The 20,034-nt window shown below is 41.7% G+C and overlaps 1 protein-coding gene across 1 annotated transcript in view; it reads right to left on the reverse strand.

Moving 5' to 3' along the window:
- Positions 1–20,034, reverse strand: part of KIN (Kin17 DNA and RNA binding protein) — a 416,311-nt gene that overhangs the window by 90,762 nt on the left and 305,515 nt on the right. The window contains exon 10 of the mRNA XM_044088362.1: positions 9,443–9,511. Within this exon, the coding sequence (XP_043944297.1) occupies positions 9,443–9,511 (69 nt within the window). The remainder of the gene's footprint in view (positions 1–9,442; positions 9,512–20,034) is intronic.

The following is a 20,034-nucleotide window of genomic DNA, read 5'->3' on the forward strand; positions in this document are numbered from 1 at the left end:
GAAAGGCATAAACTGACAGATTTTTCCAGCTGAAGTGACAAAGCATCCACTTTCCAAGCTTGTTTGTGGGGAGTCCTTGTGCAAAATTTGTCCAACTGGTAGTTCTGGGGGGAGGCAAACAGGTCTATATCTAGGCTCCACCATTTGTTTATCAACATGTTGAAAGTCTTTGGTTCCAGTTTCCACTCGTGTGGGTTCATGAGATTTCTGCTTAGTTCGTCTGCCAGTGTATTTAGTTTTCCTGGCAGGAACTGAGCCTGCAGATGCACTTGGTTGCTCAAGGCTATGTTCCACAAAGCCATGGCTAGTCTGTAGAGGGGGTAAGAATGGGTACCCTCTGCTTGTTTATGTACCACATAATAGTGGCATTATCCGTCTTTACCATTAACTGTCCTGGAAGAATGTGGTCCTTAAAGGCTGTCAGAGCATTCTGTACAGCTAACATTTCTTTTTGATTGATATGCAGGTGCATTTGACTTGGATTCCATTTGCCCTGAATGCACTTCCCTGCCAGGTGAGCCCCCATGCATAGTCTGATGCGTTTGTTGTTAGGGTTTGGGCGGCAGGGGGTAGAGTGAATGGTAGTCCCTTGTTTAGGTGGCAGGCCTCTGCCCACCAAAGGAACTCTAACTGTAGGCAAGGTATGATAGGAATCATTGCTTCTAGATCCTGAGAATACTGACACCATAGGCTTTTTAGATACCATTGTAGTTTATTCATATGCAGTCTTGCATATGGAATTAGTAGAATGCAGGAGGCCATGAACCCTAAGGCTTGCAGTATTTGTCTTGCAGATAACAGGGTCTTTGTGTCCATTAGTTTGAAGTAAGTTGTTAAATGAATTTGTTTCTCTGGCATGAGGAAAGCCATCTGGGAAGTTGTGTTCAGGCTTTCTCCCAGGAATATAATTTGTTGACAGGGTACCAGATAGGATTTTGTTTTGTTTATGGTGTACCCTAGACAAGTTAGCACCTTTTGTACAAATGCCAGATAATTCAAAAGTATGTCCTGGCTTTCTGCCTGAATTAGACAATCATCCAGGTATGGGTATATCTGAATATTTCTTTGCCTGCAAAATGCAATGACTGGAGCTAGGCACTTTGTGAATACCCTGGATGCAGTAGACAGTAGATGAGCCAAAGGGCCGTGCAGAGAAATGATGGTGCATGTAGCCTGCTTTGAAGTGTAGGTATCTTCTGCAAGATTCCATGATTGGGATGTGAAGGTAGGCTTCCTTTAAATCCGGTGTTGCCAACCAGGCATCCTTGCCTAGCATAGGAAGCAACTGGTGAAGAGTTAGCATCTTGAATTTTGGAATCACCAAAAAGGTGTTTAAGATAGAAAGGTCCAGGATAGGATACCATGAATTGTCTTTTCAGAGTACCAGGAAAAGTCTTGAGTAGAAACCTTGTCCCTTTTCCTCTTCTGGTACAGTCTGAATAGCCTCTATGCTTAAGAGAGAGGGTACTTGCTTTTGAGCCTCTGCCCACTTATTTGGGGGTAGATCTGGCCAACCATTTGGGGTTGGTAATGTGTGGAAGTCAAATCTATATCCTTGGGAAACTATATTTAAAACCCATTTGTCCTGGGTACTGAGTTCCCAGTTTTTGGCCTGCAGAGCAATCTTTCCCCCTAAAGGAGCAGTCAGTTGAGAAGTGCTTGGAAGTTTTAAAGTTAAGTCATTGAGACAGCTTACCATAGGGGGGAATCTTACTACACTCTGATTTGGAAGTGGGAGCCCCCCACTGCTTAGTCCTGTGTGTACCCTGGGACTGGAGCCTGGGTGGTCTGCTGGTTCTGGGTTTGGACTTAGAAGGCCTGGAAGAGGCAGGAAAGGACGAATTCTTAGAAGGCCAATGCCTACTAAATATTGGAGGCTGTACTTGTAGGAAATCTTTAACAGTTTACATAGATTTAGCTTTTTCCTCCATCTTTTTAAGAACTTCTTCTGCTTTGTTGCCAAACAGGTGGCCCTGATTTAAGGAAGCATCCAGTAATTTAGCTTTAACATGATCTGGCAAAGATTGCTCCTTAAGCCAAGCATGCCTTCTAAGTACAGACCCAGTGTCAGCAGCCCTGCAAGATGCCTCTAGTGAATCAAAACCACATTGCAAATTATGTTTTCCAGCCTGTTCAGCAGAATGCATTAAATCCTGTAAATCCTTATTTTCAGCACAGTCAGGAATCAACATAATTTTCTGTTTAAGCAATCCAATAATACGTTGCTGATACTTTAACATATGAAACTGACAGTTTAAGGCATAATGGCCAAGGTTGCAGAAGTGCATACCCTTCTTACCCCATCTATCCAGCGCCCTGGAGTCTCTATCAGAAGGGGTAGGATTTTGGCAGTAGTAGCCTTAACGCCCTTGGATCCCTGTGAAATGGTCTCAGGATCCCCAGTAGGATTTTCAAAAAGGAACTTGTGAGAGTCAGGAACCCTGTAATACCCATCAGGTGTTCTGGGAGCAGGAGGTAAAGAATCAGGGGCCAAGCTAGATTCCAAAAAGGCATCATCAACAATGTCTAGTACAGGAGGGATAGCTAAAGGCCTGTGTTGAGGCAGGAGTAAGAAATCCCTAAGCCTCATTTTAGAATCAGAGTAATCCTGGCTTTCCCAGCGAAAATGCTCCCTAAGAGTATGCAAGGTTTCACCAAAAGAGAAATCCTCTGGAGGGGAAGCAGAAGGAATAGAGTTGTCTGCATCAGAATCCTCATAGGCAGATCAGAGTAAATCCTGGTCATCAGAGGAAACAGAAATTTCAGAATCCTGGTCAGAAGAATCATAAGCAAATTCAGTCCTAGGTCTCTTAGAAGGGGAAGGCTGGCTTCCCCTGATTAAAGTAATAAGGGCTTCAGCCATGCTTATCATTGTTTTTTTTTTAGGCATAGAGGACTGACCATGTGCTCTGGACATCCGTTTCCTAGGCATAGTTCGAGTTTTAGGCCTTGAAGAAGAAGATGGCGTCGGTTTAATATAGAAGTCAGTAGGCCTGAATACACCCTCAGAAGCCAGTGCCTGCACAGCGGCTGCGGACCCATCCAAGGTAGAGACATCCGCAGGTTCCACAGCTGAAGCATCTCGCGGCATACCAGACTCCGAATGGGTCTCAGTAGAGGCCTGCGAATCTGAAGTAGCGGTTATCAGGGGTTGTGAAAGCAACTCACTGAGTACTGGCGACTGGCTTAGCAGAAGCATCATTGGCAGCTTTGGACCTAGGCTCTGTCTTTATCTTTGCATTTTTTGGAATGTCGGTAGTTGGATGGCTTACCGAAGACATTTCTGGATAATTGAACAGAATATGACTGATAGTTCGTTGCTTAAATAAGGCACAAAACCGACAGCGAGATACATCATGGTCAGGGCCTAGGCAAGGAATACAGTACGAATGAAAATCTTTATGAGGTATTTTCTTTCCACAAGAAATGCAATTATTGACTTTTACTGACATCGGTTTAAAGCAAGAAAAAGTTTCCCCAATGGGGTACTTGGCTTTAGTTGAAGACTTCGGATCTGAAACTCGAAAATTAAAATTTCAGGAGTCGGCCGACAGGCACTTGCGAACTGCTTCTGTTTCGGGCACCGCACAGCAAGAAAGACTGGAGTAACGGCGTCCGCTGCATGCTTTATACCCCTGACTACCTGACGTCATGGAAGATGAGACAGCAACCGACACAGGACCCAAGACTTTGATAATCAGGCCGACTGAGGGCTACTGCACGCAGATAACCCAAATGTGATGGCTGCAATAGTGAAACACGAAGAACTTCCTCATGAAGAATCATAGAGCTCAATCATGCATACCCAGTGGAAGGAGAATTCAAGATGGACCAAAAAAATCTCCTGAAAAATCTCTTACTCAGGGGCAGGGCAATAGACCAAGATGCTTTCTCAATCATCAATTCCAAGAATGCCCCAAATTTGGCGTATTCCAGAGGGGAATGTGGGGAACTGTGCCCCCTTCAATATCCTTATCCAGGGTGACAGGCTATAGATGGGGAATCAAAGTGCATCCTATTATGCTTCTACTTTTCAGAACACTCAGGGTGGAGTCAGCCTAGTTTTCAAAAGATAACTTTTTCCCACACATGGGTGAAACACCCAAGTCCCAGACAGCTGATATGGCGTGGAGCTATACCTCCTAGGATGTGCCAATGTCAACCTGGGAGGCCGCTTTGGAAAGGTTGCCATTAACTCAGGAATCAAACTTGCAACAATCTGCACAGAGACCATTGGCATGGTGACTGGTGTTGAACTCCAGAAGTTGACATCAATGTTGCGGGGAAAACGGTGGTTAGCATCTAAACCATTAATGCAGGTGCCAAGGAAACCTTCAGCACTGAAAGCTTGAACACAGGTGAGAGCAACACAGAAAAAGGCGTCATTGGGACTGGTCCTGACTGAAGACGAGCATCGTCAGTGTTGATAACCTCCTGTCTAGATGCCCTCGGCATAGACTGAATTAGTGCAGATGGCATGAGAACCAGGGAAGTAGGCACCAACAGAAGAATAATCAACTGTGCCAATATAGCAGGCACTCAGACTGCAACTAGCTCCAATGAGCCCTCTGCCAAAACAGGACAAAGGGTAGGACATATGAGGTAGAACTGACAGGTCCTTCTCCAGCTACTCTAAAAACAAAAGGGAAGGAGAAAACACCAAGCTCAGTTTAGACCTTGAAAAGGTCCTTGTCATTTAGTCCCAATCCATAAGTATAGGAGGAGCTCTGAATTAACCTAGCTACATGCCTGAAGAAGGCAGACCCTCTAGGTACCTGGATAGTTCCCACTTCTAGGAGAAGACAGTCTTCTCAAAGCAGGCTTGATGCCAACTGAGACTTCAGTCTGTGAAACTCCTGCTGAAGAAATCTGAATTTCCTAGAGTTTACACAAATTTGATTTTAGAAAACAAAACATCTTGGCAATTTTTGGAGAAGGCTTGCTCACATTCTTTAAGATTACCCTTTTCTGGATGCTTTTCCCCCTTTTGTTTTTCTTCCCTCAAATCATCTCTTCATCTCTCAACTGGCAGAAACTCTTTTAGCATTAACTTATTAGCATTAGCTTACTTTTTCTCTCCTGTAGCGTGGACTGCCCAATTAAACACAGGTCCCATCTGCTTGAGTTACTGGTAACTCAGCTGGACGTAAAAGATACCATGGCACATATCGAAAACAGCAGGGGGAAGTTCTCCAATGCCTTGGCCAAATTTCCCCCAATATAAATACCACCTTGGGTCTTCCCTGAAAAGAGGCTACTAAGCCTACTGGGACTAACCCAGTTAAAACATAAATAATAGAAAGCAGGAATGAAACGGACAGCAATCACTTTGCAAAGATCAAAAGACAGCCTGTAACTAACACAGATAAGAAAAAGTACTTCATTATAAACAAAAAAGGACTAAGGGAATCCAAGTTACGCAGTAATTATCTGAAGGAAAAACTGTGGGTCAGGAAAAAAAATTCAGAAAACTACACTGCTCTCATTAACTAAAAAAGTACACCAAAATAAATACTTTAGCAATAACTGTAAATAACAAATGGACTTGTTAAGAAACCTCTGAAAAAAAAGATGCAATGAAGTTCAAGGGCAGAATTGCCATCTGACAGTTGAAAATGGCAGATGAGTTCTGGAGAAATAAGGGTCAAGGGACAATACAAGAATTAGGGGGAAGAGCTTCAATAAGAGTCAAGGCACAATATAGGAATTAGGGGAGAAGCTTCAGTTTGAAAAATCCTATAAAGCTGAATCAGTACTTCCTGCAGCTACTAGTCCTACCTGCTTCAAATGTATGGATCGGATCATGCAAGAAAATCAGCTGCCACAGCCGAGCTGGGAAAATTAAAATCTTTCAAGCAACCATTTAATCCACTTCTAGGATATAAGTGAGGTGAAACCTATTCAAACACCATGCATTTAGGACGGACAGTAACTGATTCCAGACAGGATGCCAGTCCAGTGCAGGACACACATATCTGGCAATTTGGAGCACTGCAAATTCACCTACGCATATATTTAGGATACAAGAGAAATAAAAAGCATCTAATAAAAAAGAAAAACACACAAGACTGGAAAGGAAATGCAAATTCTGGTGAGAAAGCACAGAAGCCAAGAACCAAACATGGAAACCAAGTACAGCAAGGGACTTCATGAAATCAGTGAGACTGGGGAGAAGGCATACATTAGTTCCTGATTACAAGCAAAGGAAAAGGCATCCAGTTTTCAAGGGATTATGTGAGTCAGTACATAAAAGAACCATGAAAACTGTGCATTCACACAGGTAGCAAATGAACACTGGTAGAATACCATAAAGATGTACACCTCCTACCCGATGAAAAAAAAAAAAGATTTTATGATGCCATTCCTGGGCTAGGGTTATCTGTCTGCTGAGGCAATCCACCCCACGTGTTTTAATATCCTGTAAAATAAAAGGCCATCAAAAACAGATGTGACAGATTGTATATTTCCTTATTAATACCATTTCCCTGCAGCAAGATCATGTCTCTCCCTGCCTGCTGATGTACAATATCACTGTATTATTAAATGAATGATTTGAGGACAGTGTCTTAAAATTGTTCTGAAACACTTTCATGGCTCTTGCAATTGCTCTAACTTCCCTAATACTCATGCCAGACATTTCCTGTGGAGGCCAGCAACCTTGTACTGAAAGTTCTTTGTACTGGGCTCCCCATGCATTATCTGAAGAATATGAAAGTTAAGTACTTAACATAATGCTAGATCCTTGTCTTCTTCCATCCATCTCAACCTGTGTGTTTTTGTTTCCAAAACCAGCGCTCATATGGCTCAATGCTCAAACTCTTGTCACATAATGCCCTGCACCACTCACCCTCTTCAGATCAAGTTTGCCTCCTCTTAATGGACCCCTCCAAAAGAGTCAAACAAAACTCAAAAGGTCCAGAACTAAAAAGATCCAACACAAAAAGACTTCAGGTAATTCCTTAAAGCACTCTAGAAGCAGAGAATTAAAAAGGTGTGAGCTTGGAAGGGGGAATGGAGGGACAGACTGTTAAGACAGATGGAAGAACACAACACAGATCCAGCAACATGTTAAGTACATAACTTTTAAATCCAATGCTGTCTTTTCCATCCGTCTCAACCTGTGGGACAGAGTCCCTAGCCGGATTGACCCAGGTGGTACAAAGAGGTCACTGCAAAGAATGGTGGAGTCAAACGGAGCCTTTCACCTCAACTGAATGTCAAGCTTGAAGTCAGTCACAAAGGTACAAGCATTCCACGAATTAGCTGCTGAATAGATATCACCCTAAAATGCATTGCTAAAAAAGCTGTTGAGGTAGATACTGCTCTAGTAGAAGGAACCTTTGGTTTGGAAGGCAGGGACAAACCCATTAAGTTGTACACATAAGACATACAGTTGGTAAGCCATTAGAAGAAGGTAACCATAGGTACTCCTTCACCCAGTCTAGCTTTGGAAAAGGGTACAAAAAGTTAGTCAAATTTCCTGAAGTCCTTCGTTCTATGTAAAAAATCTTAGCTGTTGGTGCAGATCCAAACAGTTAAGCATGTTCTTCCCTTTATTACTGAACTTCAGAAAAAAAACAGTCAAATGGATAGGCTGATTCAAGTTAGAGTCACAGGCTACCTTAGGCAAGAAGGCTGGATTTGTTTGTAGGGATACCTTAATCTTTGTGAAATATTAGATAAGGCTTACGTGACAAAAGCCTGAAGTTCTGACACTCATTTGGCAAAGGTCACTGTAACCAAGAAGAGAGTTTTCCCAAGATAAAAAAAAAAAAAAAAAAAAACTCAGATCCACTGTAGCAGCAAGCTCAAAGGGAACCTTGCTTAAAGCCTGCAACAAAAAAGTCAGAGCAAGCGAGATCTAAAAAGAAAAGCTCCCTCTAAGGAAGCTTTAAACAACCTCAGGGAAGCTCTTGGAGAATGGCCTCGACTTACTTGAAAAATTGGAAATAGAAGCCAGCTGAACCTTAATATTAATTGTATAAAATAAAAGAAATGCACACAGCTGGCTGTTGGCAACAGCATCATCAAACAGAAGAGTAGAAGTCAGCAATCACACAGCAAAGAGCAGAACCGTATTATCTAATAAAAAAATATTAAATGAAACAATATTTTTTTTAGTGAGCATGCACAACTCCTATTCTAATTTGCCTAAGGCACCAGCCACCTGACAAAGCCTGGACCAATCAGAAACTGCTATGTGCTGCTCCCTATAGCAGCCCAGACAGCCCCCCGAGAAGCCCCATTTCTGCGCATTAATAATGGCAGAAAGGACAGTAACAAGGCATCACTGTCTTATTCGACTGGGGTTTATGTCTACTGGGCTATTCTCTGAAAGAAGCAGTCCAGATGAGTAAGCAGACTTGTTTAATCTGGAGTTCTGAGTTCAGAAAACAGGAGAAGCAACTTTTTTTCAGTAAAAATATATATGATCACTAACAGCTCTGCAATTGGAGGGTATGCAGCCCAGTAGTGACTGACAAGTTGCCCTTGAGCTCAACAGGCATAACTGCCTTTTCCAGAAGCAAACCAGGAGCACTGCTTGGCCAAGTAACTTGCAAGTGGGCTAGTAAAAAAATAGTTATGCAAAATGAAACTCATTAGCAGTTCATAGTCTTCTAACTCTGTGCTGTAAAGCTGCAAAAAGCCTAGAATAAATACCTACATATATATATATATATATATATATATATATATATGTATGTATATATATATATATATATATATATATATATATATATATATATATATATATATATATATATATATATATATATATATATATATATATATAGTCATATTTTCTGTATGCTAGTAATGTTTTAAGTTGGTAAAACTGTTCTAAATTACATTCTGTCGGGTTCTTTAGTGGTTTGCACAAAAGCATTTTGAGAATACACATGCTGTAAGGCTGTGGGACAGGATATTAAAACAGATTAAAACAGAACTTCAGTCTTTCATAAAAAGAAAAATGTCTCCAACTGCATGGCAAGTAAGAGCAGTTAGTGCCGTGGAATAAAGCTATGAGCTGCTGACAAGCTGCTTCATGTGGTCCAGGATCTGATTCCCCTGCCATGTTTGCTTACAGCGTGACTCTCAGCAAGTCACTTAACCAGACAGTGCCCTGGGCTAACTCTGGAAAAGGTCCATGTGGATTTGTGCTCTAATTTGTTTAACCGACAAACAAACACAAATATATAAACAAATAAAAAAAACAGATACATTTGGTAATGCAAAACTGCAAACTACGCAAAATCTTCTAAAATGTAATGTTGCAGACAGTCATCAGTTCCAAAAATAAAAACATTAAAATAGGATATACATCTCTTGTGCAAAAGGCACTGGATTGTTATTAAAAATACCAAAGGTACTGACATTAATCAAAACTATTTAAGATTTACTTGACCCTTACTTGTAACATTTTCAGACAATAGAAACTTACATTGACCACAGCTTTTTTCTTGTAGTACTTTTCTCCAAGTTTCTTTGTTATGATTTTCACAACTATTTCCTGTTAAAGACATGTAGATTAATACAATGGAAAGTGTCTTAATATAACCAAATAACTGCAACAAGTAAACACAAAAATCATATTATTAAATATCCATATGAAAATCTTTAGAAGTATAGTTAAAAATATCACTCTAGTCTGGTAAAACAGTGTACAGCTATTAAATTGCTTTACAAAGGAACTATCACAATAACTTAACTGTGAGAGAATTTCTACTTCAATAAGAAAAAAAAAAGGATGCAATAAAGAGTTGTCTTTCTGGAGTCTGTCAAACTCACACATACTCGCATTCAGCATTAGCACGTCGTTTACTATACTAACACAGAGGGGTCTTCTCTTTCTTCAGCAAATACAGTAGAGAGTCGATTATCCGAATACAGCCTTCCAAAGTTTTCAGGTAGGAAAAATCAAAGTCTGAATATGTAAACATTATACGTATTCGCTTGTGCGTGGTTTTTGAGCTTGTACTACAAAATACTGTGCCATTCTGTACTTAGAATAAATTTAATGTTCATCAAAAGCATTTTTACAAGCTTTTTATCCAATTCAATTATATGAACAGTTTGATTACCCAAACTAATCTAGGTCGCAATTAGTTTGGACAATCGACTCGCTACCCAAAATAAGAGATGTCTATTTTACTTCTCATCTAAAAGGCAGAACCATCCCAAACATAACAGATCAACTGCTCTAACATAACATCTAACTATGAGGAAAAGAGAGACAAAGCCCTGACTACAACCAAGGTGACCTGGTTTCAAGTAGCAACCTGTAGAACAACCAGATGGGGGAGGGTGAGATTCACCTACCCTAGGTGATGGGGAAGTGGTTCTTTCTAATGAAATGCTGATATTCACTCTACAAGGTTCACAAGGATGGAAAAAATGCTTGCCTCCTGTCAAGTTTTAGTTAAGCAATACCCATCTGTGGGGCAGGAGTGTGTGCATGGGCACATAGAAGGGGAGAAGGCTTAGCAGGCCCTCACACACTGCAATCATGCAAATCAGTCACCAGGTTAGGGAGTTGGGCTCTACAGTAAATGGCTGAGCATCCCACAAATGATGAAACACTCCCAATTGAATCTCATCATCCCCCAGCCTGGACAAATAGGATAAGACTAGTAAAAATGTACTATCCTCCAGAAGGAGGAGACTCCACCCACAGGGTGATGCAGAATGTTAATATGCAGGCAGGGAAGAGAGAAACGAGTGAATCCCTGAACTCTCTGGGAAATGTGATGGTCAGAATGCTCCAGAAAAAAAGACTATTAAAATTTAAAATGCTCCAAAAAAAGCTATTATCTTTTCAATGAAGAACAATGAAAAGTTATAAAGGAATTTGTTAAAAGAACTTATGAAGGGAGCAAGTTATACAGGGTAAAAACAATGTGAATAATGACCACCTATGCAGACAATTGTAAGAGTAAGAAGTGGAAACCCATTTTATACCAGATCATAACTGTACCAGTGTATTTACAGTACCATCTGATCTTACTGTCAAACTTGACAATGAGGTAAAATCTGTCGCTTCCCATTTTAACCAGTGAGATGTCTAAATGCTTAAGACAATCTTCTTCTTAGGATACCAGTATGACATTCTGAGAAGAGAAGACATTATATTGACACTGGCTTGCATGCCTACCTATAGGTTCCAAGTGAAGATTAGTGTATCTTCTTAGACAGAAAATAATTTCATGAAGATTTTATGGGAATGCCTAGTGTGTTTTGACAGGATTCCAGTTTACAAGTAATACAGTCCCTTGCCATGAAAACCAAGATAGCAAAGAGACATCCATGCCTGGTCCTGTTTTGTAGGTGGACAGGTTAAGGAAGTAAAGACATTTTGAACATAGTCACCTTAACATATGTTAAAATAGCATCATCACCACTGTAGGAATCCCAATATAAATTGAAAATAAGAGATGGACCTCAGTATCCCCAGCCACATCTTTGCAGTTGCAAGCCACCAACCATCACAGGAAGCATGGTTATAAAACCAAATGCACCTCAACTCTCTACTTTTTTGGAACCTGGAATGTGTACCAGCAAATGCTTATTGGGAAGACAAATAAAATAACAGTAAAAATAACGGGTGCAATTTTACAAAAATGGTACTACATACCTTGAAGTACGAGGTTAAGGACAGTAGTAAAGAAATACACCAACATACTACGTGTTAATCTCACAATACTATAAAATATATTAGTAACCCAAAAACTTGTACAATATAACATGCAAACTCTACCAGACTTGCAACATGTGCAGAACTTGGGGGGAGTAAAGAGAAGAAATCCATACTGCAGTAACAGTCCTAATATTTGAGCACTAAGCATTGAGGTCAGTACACTCCCTCAGCTGTAGCATATTCATCATAACCATCACTGCTACAGGAATTCATGCCATGGTTAGAACTGTACCAAGTAGTGTAACATTACCAGAATATCCACTGCATGAAGGTGGAGTAAATCTTTACCTTCAGAGTGGACATGCTTTGAGCAGATGCATTTCTTAATAAATCTGTAACTGCAGCTGCAGAACTGGTGGAGTAAGTCCTAATCTATTGAATCAGAGTACTGTTGTACTTGTATAACAACTAGTGCAATCAACTAGCTGCTTCACTACTACTGCTTTTCATAAGAAAACAGAAAATGTTAATCAAACCATCTTGGTGAACTAGTTACTTCGGTGTCATTTAACTTGTACAAGTCCAGCCATAGTAAGCAAAGATACACAGCTGAAGGGACTGAGTCAATGAAATTTCAGAAAACACTAAGCAGAACAGATTTGCTCTCATACACACAAAAATGGAATCCAAAAGAAAGATGAGAAAAGAGCAATGTACTGAAGGAACACTTCAAAGTAATGGCCAAGGCAATTTTAAGAAGATTCTAAGAACTACCAAAAATAAAGCGGGTCTATATTAGAACACCAAACATTCAAAATGTCGAGTGTTCTAATATCGACCCATTTTCAGCGAACGCTGAAAATATCGAAGAAGCAGAAAACCGAATTCTTTCCTAGGGAAAGAATTTGGTTGCCCGTTTCTGTTGCTTCAGCGCTCTGTTGGAAAGTTATGGATCAGGTTCAGGTAAGTGTGCGATTGAGTGCGGGTTAGGTATGTGTGCGATTGTGTGGACATGAGGGTTAGGGCGGGTTAGGTGAGTTAGGGTTAGGGCGCGGGTGAGGTGAGTGTGCGATAGTGACGGACTTTAGGGTTAGGGTTTGGGTTAAGTTAAGTGGATAGTTAGTGGGGTGTGTATAGTTTAGTGTGCGGTTGGGTGTAAGATTTTAGGTGTATGTGTGTGGATTGCTGTTTGTTTGGTGTGCTTGTGTTGTGTGTATGTGTTTTGGAACAGCAAATTTTTTCCCTAGGAAAAAATTCGCTGTTCTGAATGTTCAATGTTTGGTATTTTCGATTGGTAGGGTTCGATATTAGAACACTTGACATTTTGAATGTTTGGTGTTCTAATATAGATCCAAATAAAGCACAAGCACCAGTTTCATAACTGTGGACTCCACCCATGCATAAAACAGGTGCACCTAAAGACAACAAAATGCAACAGAGTATGCCAACTCTTTCACAAAAACACTCAATAGAATCCATTAATTGTAACCTTTCAGATACTGTGATTTCTGCTTAAATTTGTCATAATTCTGCAAATTCTACAGAATACAAAAAAAAATGTAAGTTTCTATGAATGCACTTCAGCAAGCTGGAGTTTTGCAAGTTACACTGGAGAATGAGCTGCAAATGCATCCTAGCAAACAGTGAGCATGATGCGGAGTCCTGCCCCAGTTGAGCTATATCTCTTAGATGGAAATACCTGATAGGTATAGATTAGACAAAGAGCTGGTGAAGACTGTGTAGGATGTTTGCACCCCCACATGTCATCTTGCAGTTTGCAATTTAATCCAGTCACAGTAGAATCAAAGCTGTGCCCAAGTCTAGGTATACAGGATATGCCAGTAGCATATGGGTGATGCTGTAGGGGTGTCCCAGCTACAAGTTACATACTAGGACAGTTCCAGGCCGATATGTCCCACAATGTGGATGAATTTATCCATTTCACCAAAACTTCCAGGGAGTACCAGGCTGTCATGGAATGGTTCTATGCCACTGCTATCTTTCCTGTGTCTTGGTGCAGCAGACTGTACCCAATTACCAATAAAAATCAACCATCATCTGAAGATGCAGAATGTTGCATCAACAGAAAGGTATGGCCATCATTCAACTGACAAGTAGTATAATCCACAGGCAACCTTATTAATTTTATGGCCACACACCCTGGTAGTGTCTATGATGTTGTCATATAGTGGGAAATGAGTCAACGTCTGCCTTCTAATGGACTTGATACCCGGAGGTCCAAATTGGTAATTATATCAGTAATGTATTCTACCTCAAGACATCAAAATCACAATTCAGATGTCTGGACACATCCACAGCTACAATGAAATACACAAAGAAAGGTAGCACAAATGGTCACTGTGTGTGCTATTTTGCACAATATGATCATATCTAAACACGGTGGCATGCCAACTCTAGGTGTGGGGTAACCTAGTTCACGAACCCCAGGTATCTCAGTGGAGCTGTCAGAGCATTGACAGGATGATGAGAAGGACACGTGGGTGAGAACATCTAGGTGTGGGCAACAAAGGCTGCAGCCACATATTGCAGGCAAGTCAAAAAGGCAATGTCTTGCTCAGAACTCCGATTCATGACAAGCTAGATGTATGCAAGTACATAGATAAATAAGTGAAATTTATCCAGTGGTGCCCCATGACGCCATCACTGCTGAATGCTACAGTAATGTATCTGAAAGTTGCCTACATGGAACATCAGACATAACATACAAAAACGGGGACAAATGGAGAGATAAGTCATACATACACACACACACACACACACACACACACACACACACACACACACACACACACACACACACATACATACATCATGGACAGTAGTTTAAAAATAAAGAAGATAGCTGGGTGCACAAGATCCAGGATAAAAAAGTGCCCAATCCTGGTAGGTGCACTGGTGCCAGGAATGGAAAAAATGACAGTACAGAATCCTAGAAAAGTACAGTTGTGTACAATTACCATAAATGTAGATGTTCAAGTGTATTCACTGTTGCAGTTATCACATTTGGGTTATCTGCCTGCAGGTAGCTCTCAGTTGGCCTGAATACCAGAGTCTTGGGATTTCTGCATCGGATGCTGTCGCTTCTTCCGTGACGTCAGGTTGTCAGGGGTATAAAACATGCAGCTGACGCCATTACATCATTACATTACACCTGTACTTGGGAGGGTGGTCTAATGGTTAAGGTGTTTGCCTTACAAACACAAGGTGCAGGGTTTGAGTCTCACAAGGGATAACTGGCTAGGCTTACAATGGCTCACAAGGGCAGTTAGCCTAGTACTAAGTACTAACCTATGAACCAATCAGTTTTTCTTACCCCAGATGTCAGGAACCCCCCAAAATAGGAAGCAATTACATGGTATGTAACACCCCCAGCAAAAAGCAACTAACAATCATATAATATATGCCAAACAAAAAAAAAAAAAAGATAGGGTGAAGTAAAGAGAATTCAGGGGGCTGGAGGGAGGGTAACCAGGACTGCAACAGTGAATACACTCGAACATTTACATTTATGGTAAGTGTACACAACTGTACTATGTTCTTCGTGTTTCACTGTTGCAGTCATCACATTTGGGTTGATTGCCAAAGCTGAGGATGGGTGGGAGTAGTTAAGAAGCATTAGAGCCGGCAATCAGGCCCTGTAAGACTGCTGTGGCAAATCCAGCTCTGGATTTAGAAAAGATAGGCAATTGGTAATGCTTGGTGAAAGTGTGCACAGAGCTCCAGGTTGCAGCTTCCAGGATGTCCCTGGTAGGGACTCCCCTGAGAAAAGCTGTAGAGGTTGATGTAGCTCTAGTGGAATGTGTTCTGATCCCCTGTGGGGTAGGATTCCCATGGTGTTTGTAGCAGAAATGGATGCAGTGTGCTATCCATTTAGAAATGGTTTGCTTTGAAATGGCCTTGCCCTCTGCCCCTGCAGCAAAGCTGACTAGCAGCAGGTCAGATTTTCCGAGAGGCATAGTCCTGTCCAGATAGAACCTAAGCTGCCTGTACAAGTCCAGGGAGTGCAGGATCATTTCCCCTTTATTTTGAGGATTAGGGAAAAAAGTTGGCAAATTAATGGACTGGTTTAAAGCCACACTAGATACCACCTTGGGCATAAATAAAGGGTTGGTCCTGAGGGAAACCCTGTCCGCATGGAAGATAATGAAGGGTTCCACGGCCATAAGGGCCTGCAATTCAGACACTCTTCTTGCTGAAGTGATGGCTAGAAGTAGAGCTGTTTTCCTTGAGAGGAATTTTAACTCTGCTGTGGCCGTAGGTTCAAAGGGCGGAAGCGTGAGCTTTTCCAATACAAAGTTAAGGTCTCAGGCTGGAGTGGGAGCTCTTAGATTTTTTGCTCCTCTCAGGAACTGTTTGACCAGAGGATGAGAGAAGAGGGGTGGCTCAGTGTTAGAGCGAGCTGAGATGGTAGAGGCATGAATCTTAATTGAAGAAAAGGATAGTCCTTTGTGGAGCATTTCTGTTACGTAATCTAGTATATGAGATAAGATGGGCACAGTTGTGTTCATTCCCTGAGAGTGGCTCCAGGAACAGTATCTTTTCCACTTTTCCGAATAGGATTTTCTAGTACTAGGCCTCTATGCCTCCAGAATGACATCCAGCACCTGCTTACTGAGGGTTGCTGTTTATGAGTTCAGGGGATGAGCCAGGCTGCTAGGTTCAGGGTCTAGAGCTGAGGGTGCAAAATCTGGCCCTCCTGCTGGGACAGCAGGGAAGGGGTCTGAGGTAGGTGTTATAGTGGCACTACTGTCAGACTGCACAAAAGAGGGTAGCAGTGCTGGCATGGCCAGTCTGGTGCAATCAGGATGGTCCTTGGCTTGTCCTGTTTGATTATTAGTAGAACCTTCAAGAGGAGGGGCAGATGGGGAAAGGCATAGATTGAGAGGCTTTCCCAGGTAAAGGACAGGGCATCCACTTTCCAAGCTTGGCTGTGGGGAGTTCTGGTGCAATATTTGCTCAATTGATAATTCTGAGGGGAAGCAAGGAGGTCCACCTCTGGTGCCCCCCACCTGTCCCTCAAAGGCTTGAATATTTTGGGTTCCAGTTTCCACTTGTGTGGGTCCATGAGATTTCTGCTCAAGTCTGCCAGTGAATTTAGTTTGCCTGGCAGGAATTGAGCTTGCAGGTGCACTTGGTTGCTCAAGGCTGTGTTCCACAGACCCATGGCCAATCTGCAGAGTGGGTAGAAATGGGTTCCCCCCTGCTTGTTTATGTACCACATAACTGTGGTGCTGTCTGTCTTTACCAATAGTTGTCCTGAAAGAATAAGGCATTTGAAGGCTGTCAGAGCATTCTGTACAGCTAACATTTCTTTTTGATTGATATGCAGGTGCATTTGCTTTGGGCTCCATTTGCCTTGAATGCATTGTCCTGCCATGTGAGCCCCCCATGCATAGTCGGATGCATCTGTTGTTAGGGTTTGGGCAGCAGGGGGTCAAGTTAAAGGGAGTCCCTTGTTGTGGTAGTCTACCCATCAAAGGAACTCTGTCCTTAGGCAAGGAATGATAGGAATCATCGTTTCCAGGTCCTGAGAATGTTGACACCAGAGACTTTTTAAGTACCACTGAAGTTTCCTCATATGCAGTCTTGCATATGGAATTAGTAGAATGTAAGAGGCCATGAACCCTAGGGCTTGCAGTATTTTTCTTGCAGATAGCTGGGTCTTGGTGGCAAGTAGATTGAAGTAGTTTGTCAAATAAATTTGTTTTTCTGGAGTGAGGAGTGCCATATGGGAAGCTGTGTTCAAGCTTGCTCCCAGGAATACAATCTATTGGCTGGGTACCAGATGTGATTTCATTGATGGTGTACCCCAGGGAAGTTAAAAGTCTCTTTACAAATGTCAGGTGCTGTAGTAGCAATTCCTGACTGTCCGCTTGAATCAGGCAATCATCCAAGTATGGGTAAATTTGAATTGTTTTCTGCCTGCAATATGCAATGGCTGGAGCTAGGCATTTTGTGAATACCCTGGGCGCAGTAGATAAGCCTAAGGGAAGTGCAGAGTACTGATAGTGCATAGAGCCTGCTCTGAAACGTAGGTATTTCCTGCAAGATTCCCTTATGGGGATGTGCAGACAAGCTTCTTTTAAGTCTAGGGTAGCTAGCCAAGAGTCCTTGGCTAGCATAGGAAACAGCTGTTAGAGAGTAAGCATTTTGAATTTTGGAACCACCAGAAAGGTGTTGAGAATAGGACACCAAGAGTTTTCTTTTCTGGGTACCAGAAACAGTCTGGAATAAAAGCCTTGTCCCCTTCGTACTGCTGGGACAGGATGAATAGCCTTGATACTGAGAAGAGAAAGTACTTGCTTTTGGGCCTCTGCCCACTGGTTTGGAGGGGAGGTCTGGCCATCTGCTTGGAGTTGGGAGTCAGTGGAATCTGTATCCCTGGGAAACATTTTTTAAGACCCATCTGTCCTGGGTAATGTATGCTCAAGTTTTTGGAATGCAGGGCAAGTTTCCCTCCTAAAGGTGCAAGTACTTGGGCAAGGCTTGGAAGAGTTAAGGATAAGTCATTGTGACATTTTACCATAGGATGGCGGCTTACTACTCCCTGGTTTGGAGGTGGGAGCACTCCATTGCTTAGATCTGTGCATGCCCTGAGACTGTAGTCTTGGTGGTCTGCTGCCCCTGGGTTTGGACTGAGAAGGTCTGGGAGGGACTGGAAAAGACCAGTTTTTAGAAGACCAATGCCTGTTGAATTTAGGTGGCTGTACTTGTAAGAAATCTTTAACAGTTTGTATAGATTTAGCTTTTTCCTCCATCCTTCTGAGGACGACTTCTGCTTTATTGCCAAATAGACACTCTTGGTTTAATGGTGCATCTAGTAATTTTGCTTTCATGTGGTCTGGCAAGGTTTGTTCCTCTAGCCAGGCATGCCTTCTAAGAACAGACCCAGTAACAGCAGCCCTGCAAGATGCTTCTAAGGCATCAAAACCACACTGCAAAGCATGTTTACTAACTTGGTTAGCAGAATGCATTAACTCTTGTAAACCTTTATGTTCTGCACAATCAGGAATCAACATAATTTTCTATTTAATTAGTTCCATAATATGCTGCAGATACTTTACCATATGAAACTGGCAATTTAAAGCCCTGATGGCAAGAGTAGCAGAGGTGTAAACCTTCTTACCCCATCTGTCTAAAGCCCTAGAATCCCTGTCTGAAGGGGTAGGACTTTTGGCCGTCGTAGCCTTAATGCCTTTAGGTCCCTGGGAAATGGTCTCTGAATCCGCAGTAGGATTCTTAAAGAGGAATTTCTGGGAGTCGGGTACTCTAAAGTACCTGTCAGGTTTCCTGGGAGCTGGAGACAAAGTATGAGAGGTAAGGCTGGATTCTAAGAAGACATCATCTACAATTTCCAGAACAGGAGGGATAGCTAGAGGCCTGTGCTGAGGCAAGTTTAAAAATTCCCTGAGTCTCTTTTTGGACTGAGAGTAGTTCTGGCTCTCCCAGCGGAAATGCTCCCTAAGAGTATGCAGGGTTTCACCAAAAGAAAAATCTTCTGGTGGGGAAGCAGAGGGAATGGAATCCTATGCATCAGAATCCTCATAGGTAGATAAGGGTATGTCCTGGTAATCAGAAGCATCAGAGTTATCAGCCTCCTGAGCTGAAGAATCAGAAGGAAGTTCAGTTCTTCGTCTTTTTGAAGGGGAAGGCTGACTTCCTCTAATTATTTATTTTACATTTGTTGATCGGGCTAGTCTAACTGGATATATGTCCATTTTCAGTAGAGGCCCGGGGAGAAAAGCTCCAGGGAAAAAACATACAATTTAATAGAGAATAACATAAAAACAGTTTTATACAGCACTAAGTAGGTTAAAGTATACTAGTAATTTATTTCTGTGAGAGAAAAGGATATAGAAGTATTTTAAGAAGGTTTGTAATAGGAGAAAGGTAAAAGATCAGAGTCAAGAAAATGTTAGTCAGGGTTAGAACAGGAGCATAACCAGTGGTTATTGAAGTAGAGCTTTAGATTTCTTTTAAAAAGTGGGAGAGAGGTCTGAGATGTAAGGTCAGGTGGTAATTGATTCTATACTTTTCCGACAGAGTTAGAGAACAAGGAATCACCTGCTAAGTTTTTAGATTTAGTAACATTCATAAGCATTTTGTTTGAGGAGAGTACATTTTTGAGATTGCTATACGGTATAACGAAGCTAGAGAGTATGGGAGTATTATGGGGTTGATAAAGGGCCTTGTATGTTATTGTAAGTTGCTGAAATTATATCCGATTCAGAAATTCTAACCAGCCTAGTTGTTTCAGATTTAGACAGTGATGAGTTCTAAAAGGGGAGCTTGTAGCAAACCTAGCAATGTTATTATAGGATATAGCTAGTTTGTGAAGGTTCTTTTTAGAGAGGTTAGTGTAAATGGGAGAGGCATAA

The sequence above is a fragment of the Protopterus annectens genome, chromosome 11.part0, assembly GCF_019279795.1.
Source record: "Protopterus annectens isolate FY-2018-M chromosome 11.part0, PAN1.0, whole genome shotgun sequence".
NCBI lineage: Eukaryota > Metazoa > Chordata > Ceratodontiformes > Protopteridae > Protopterus > Protopterus annectens.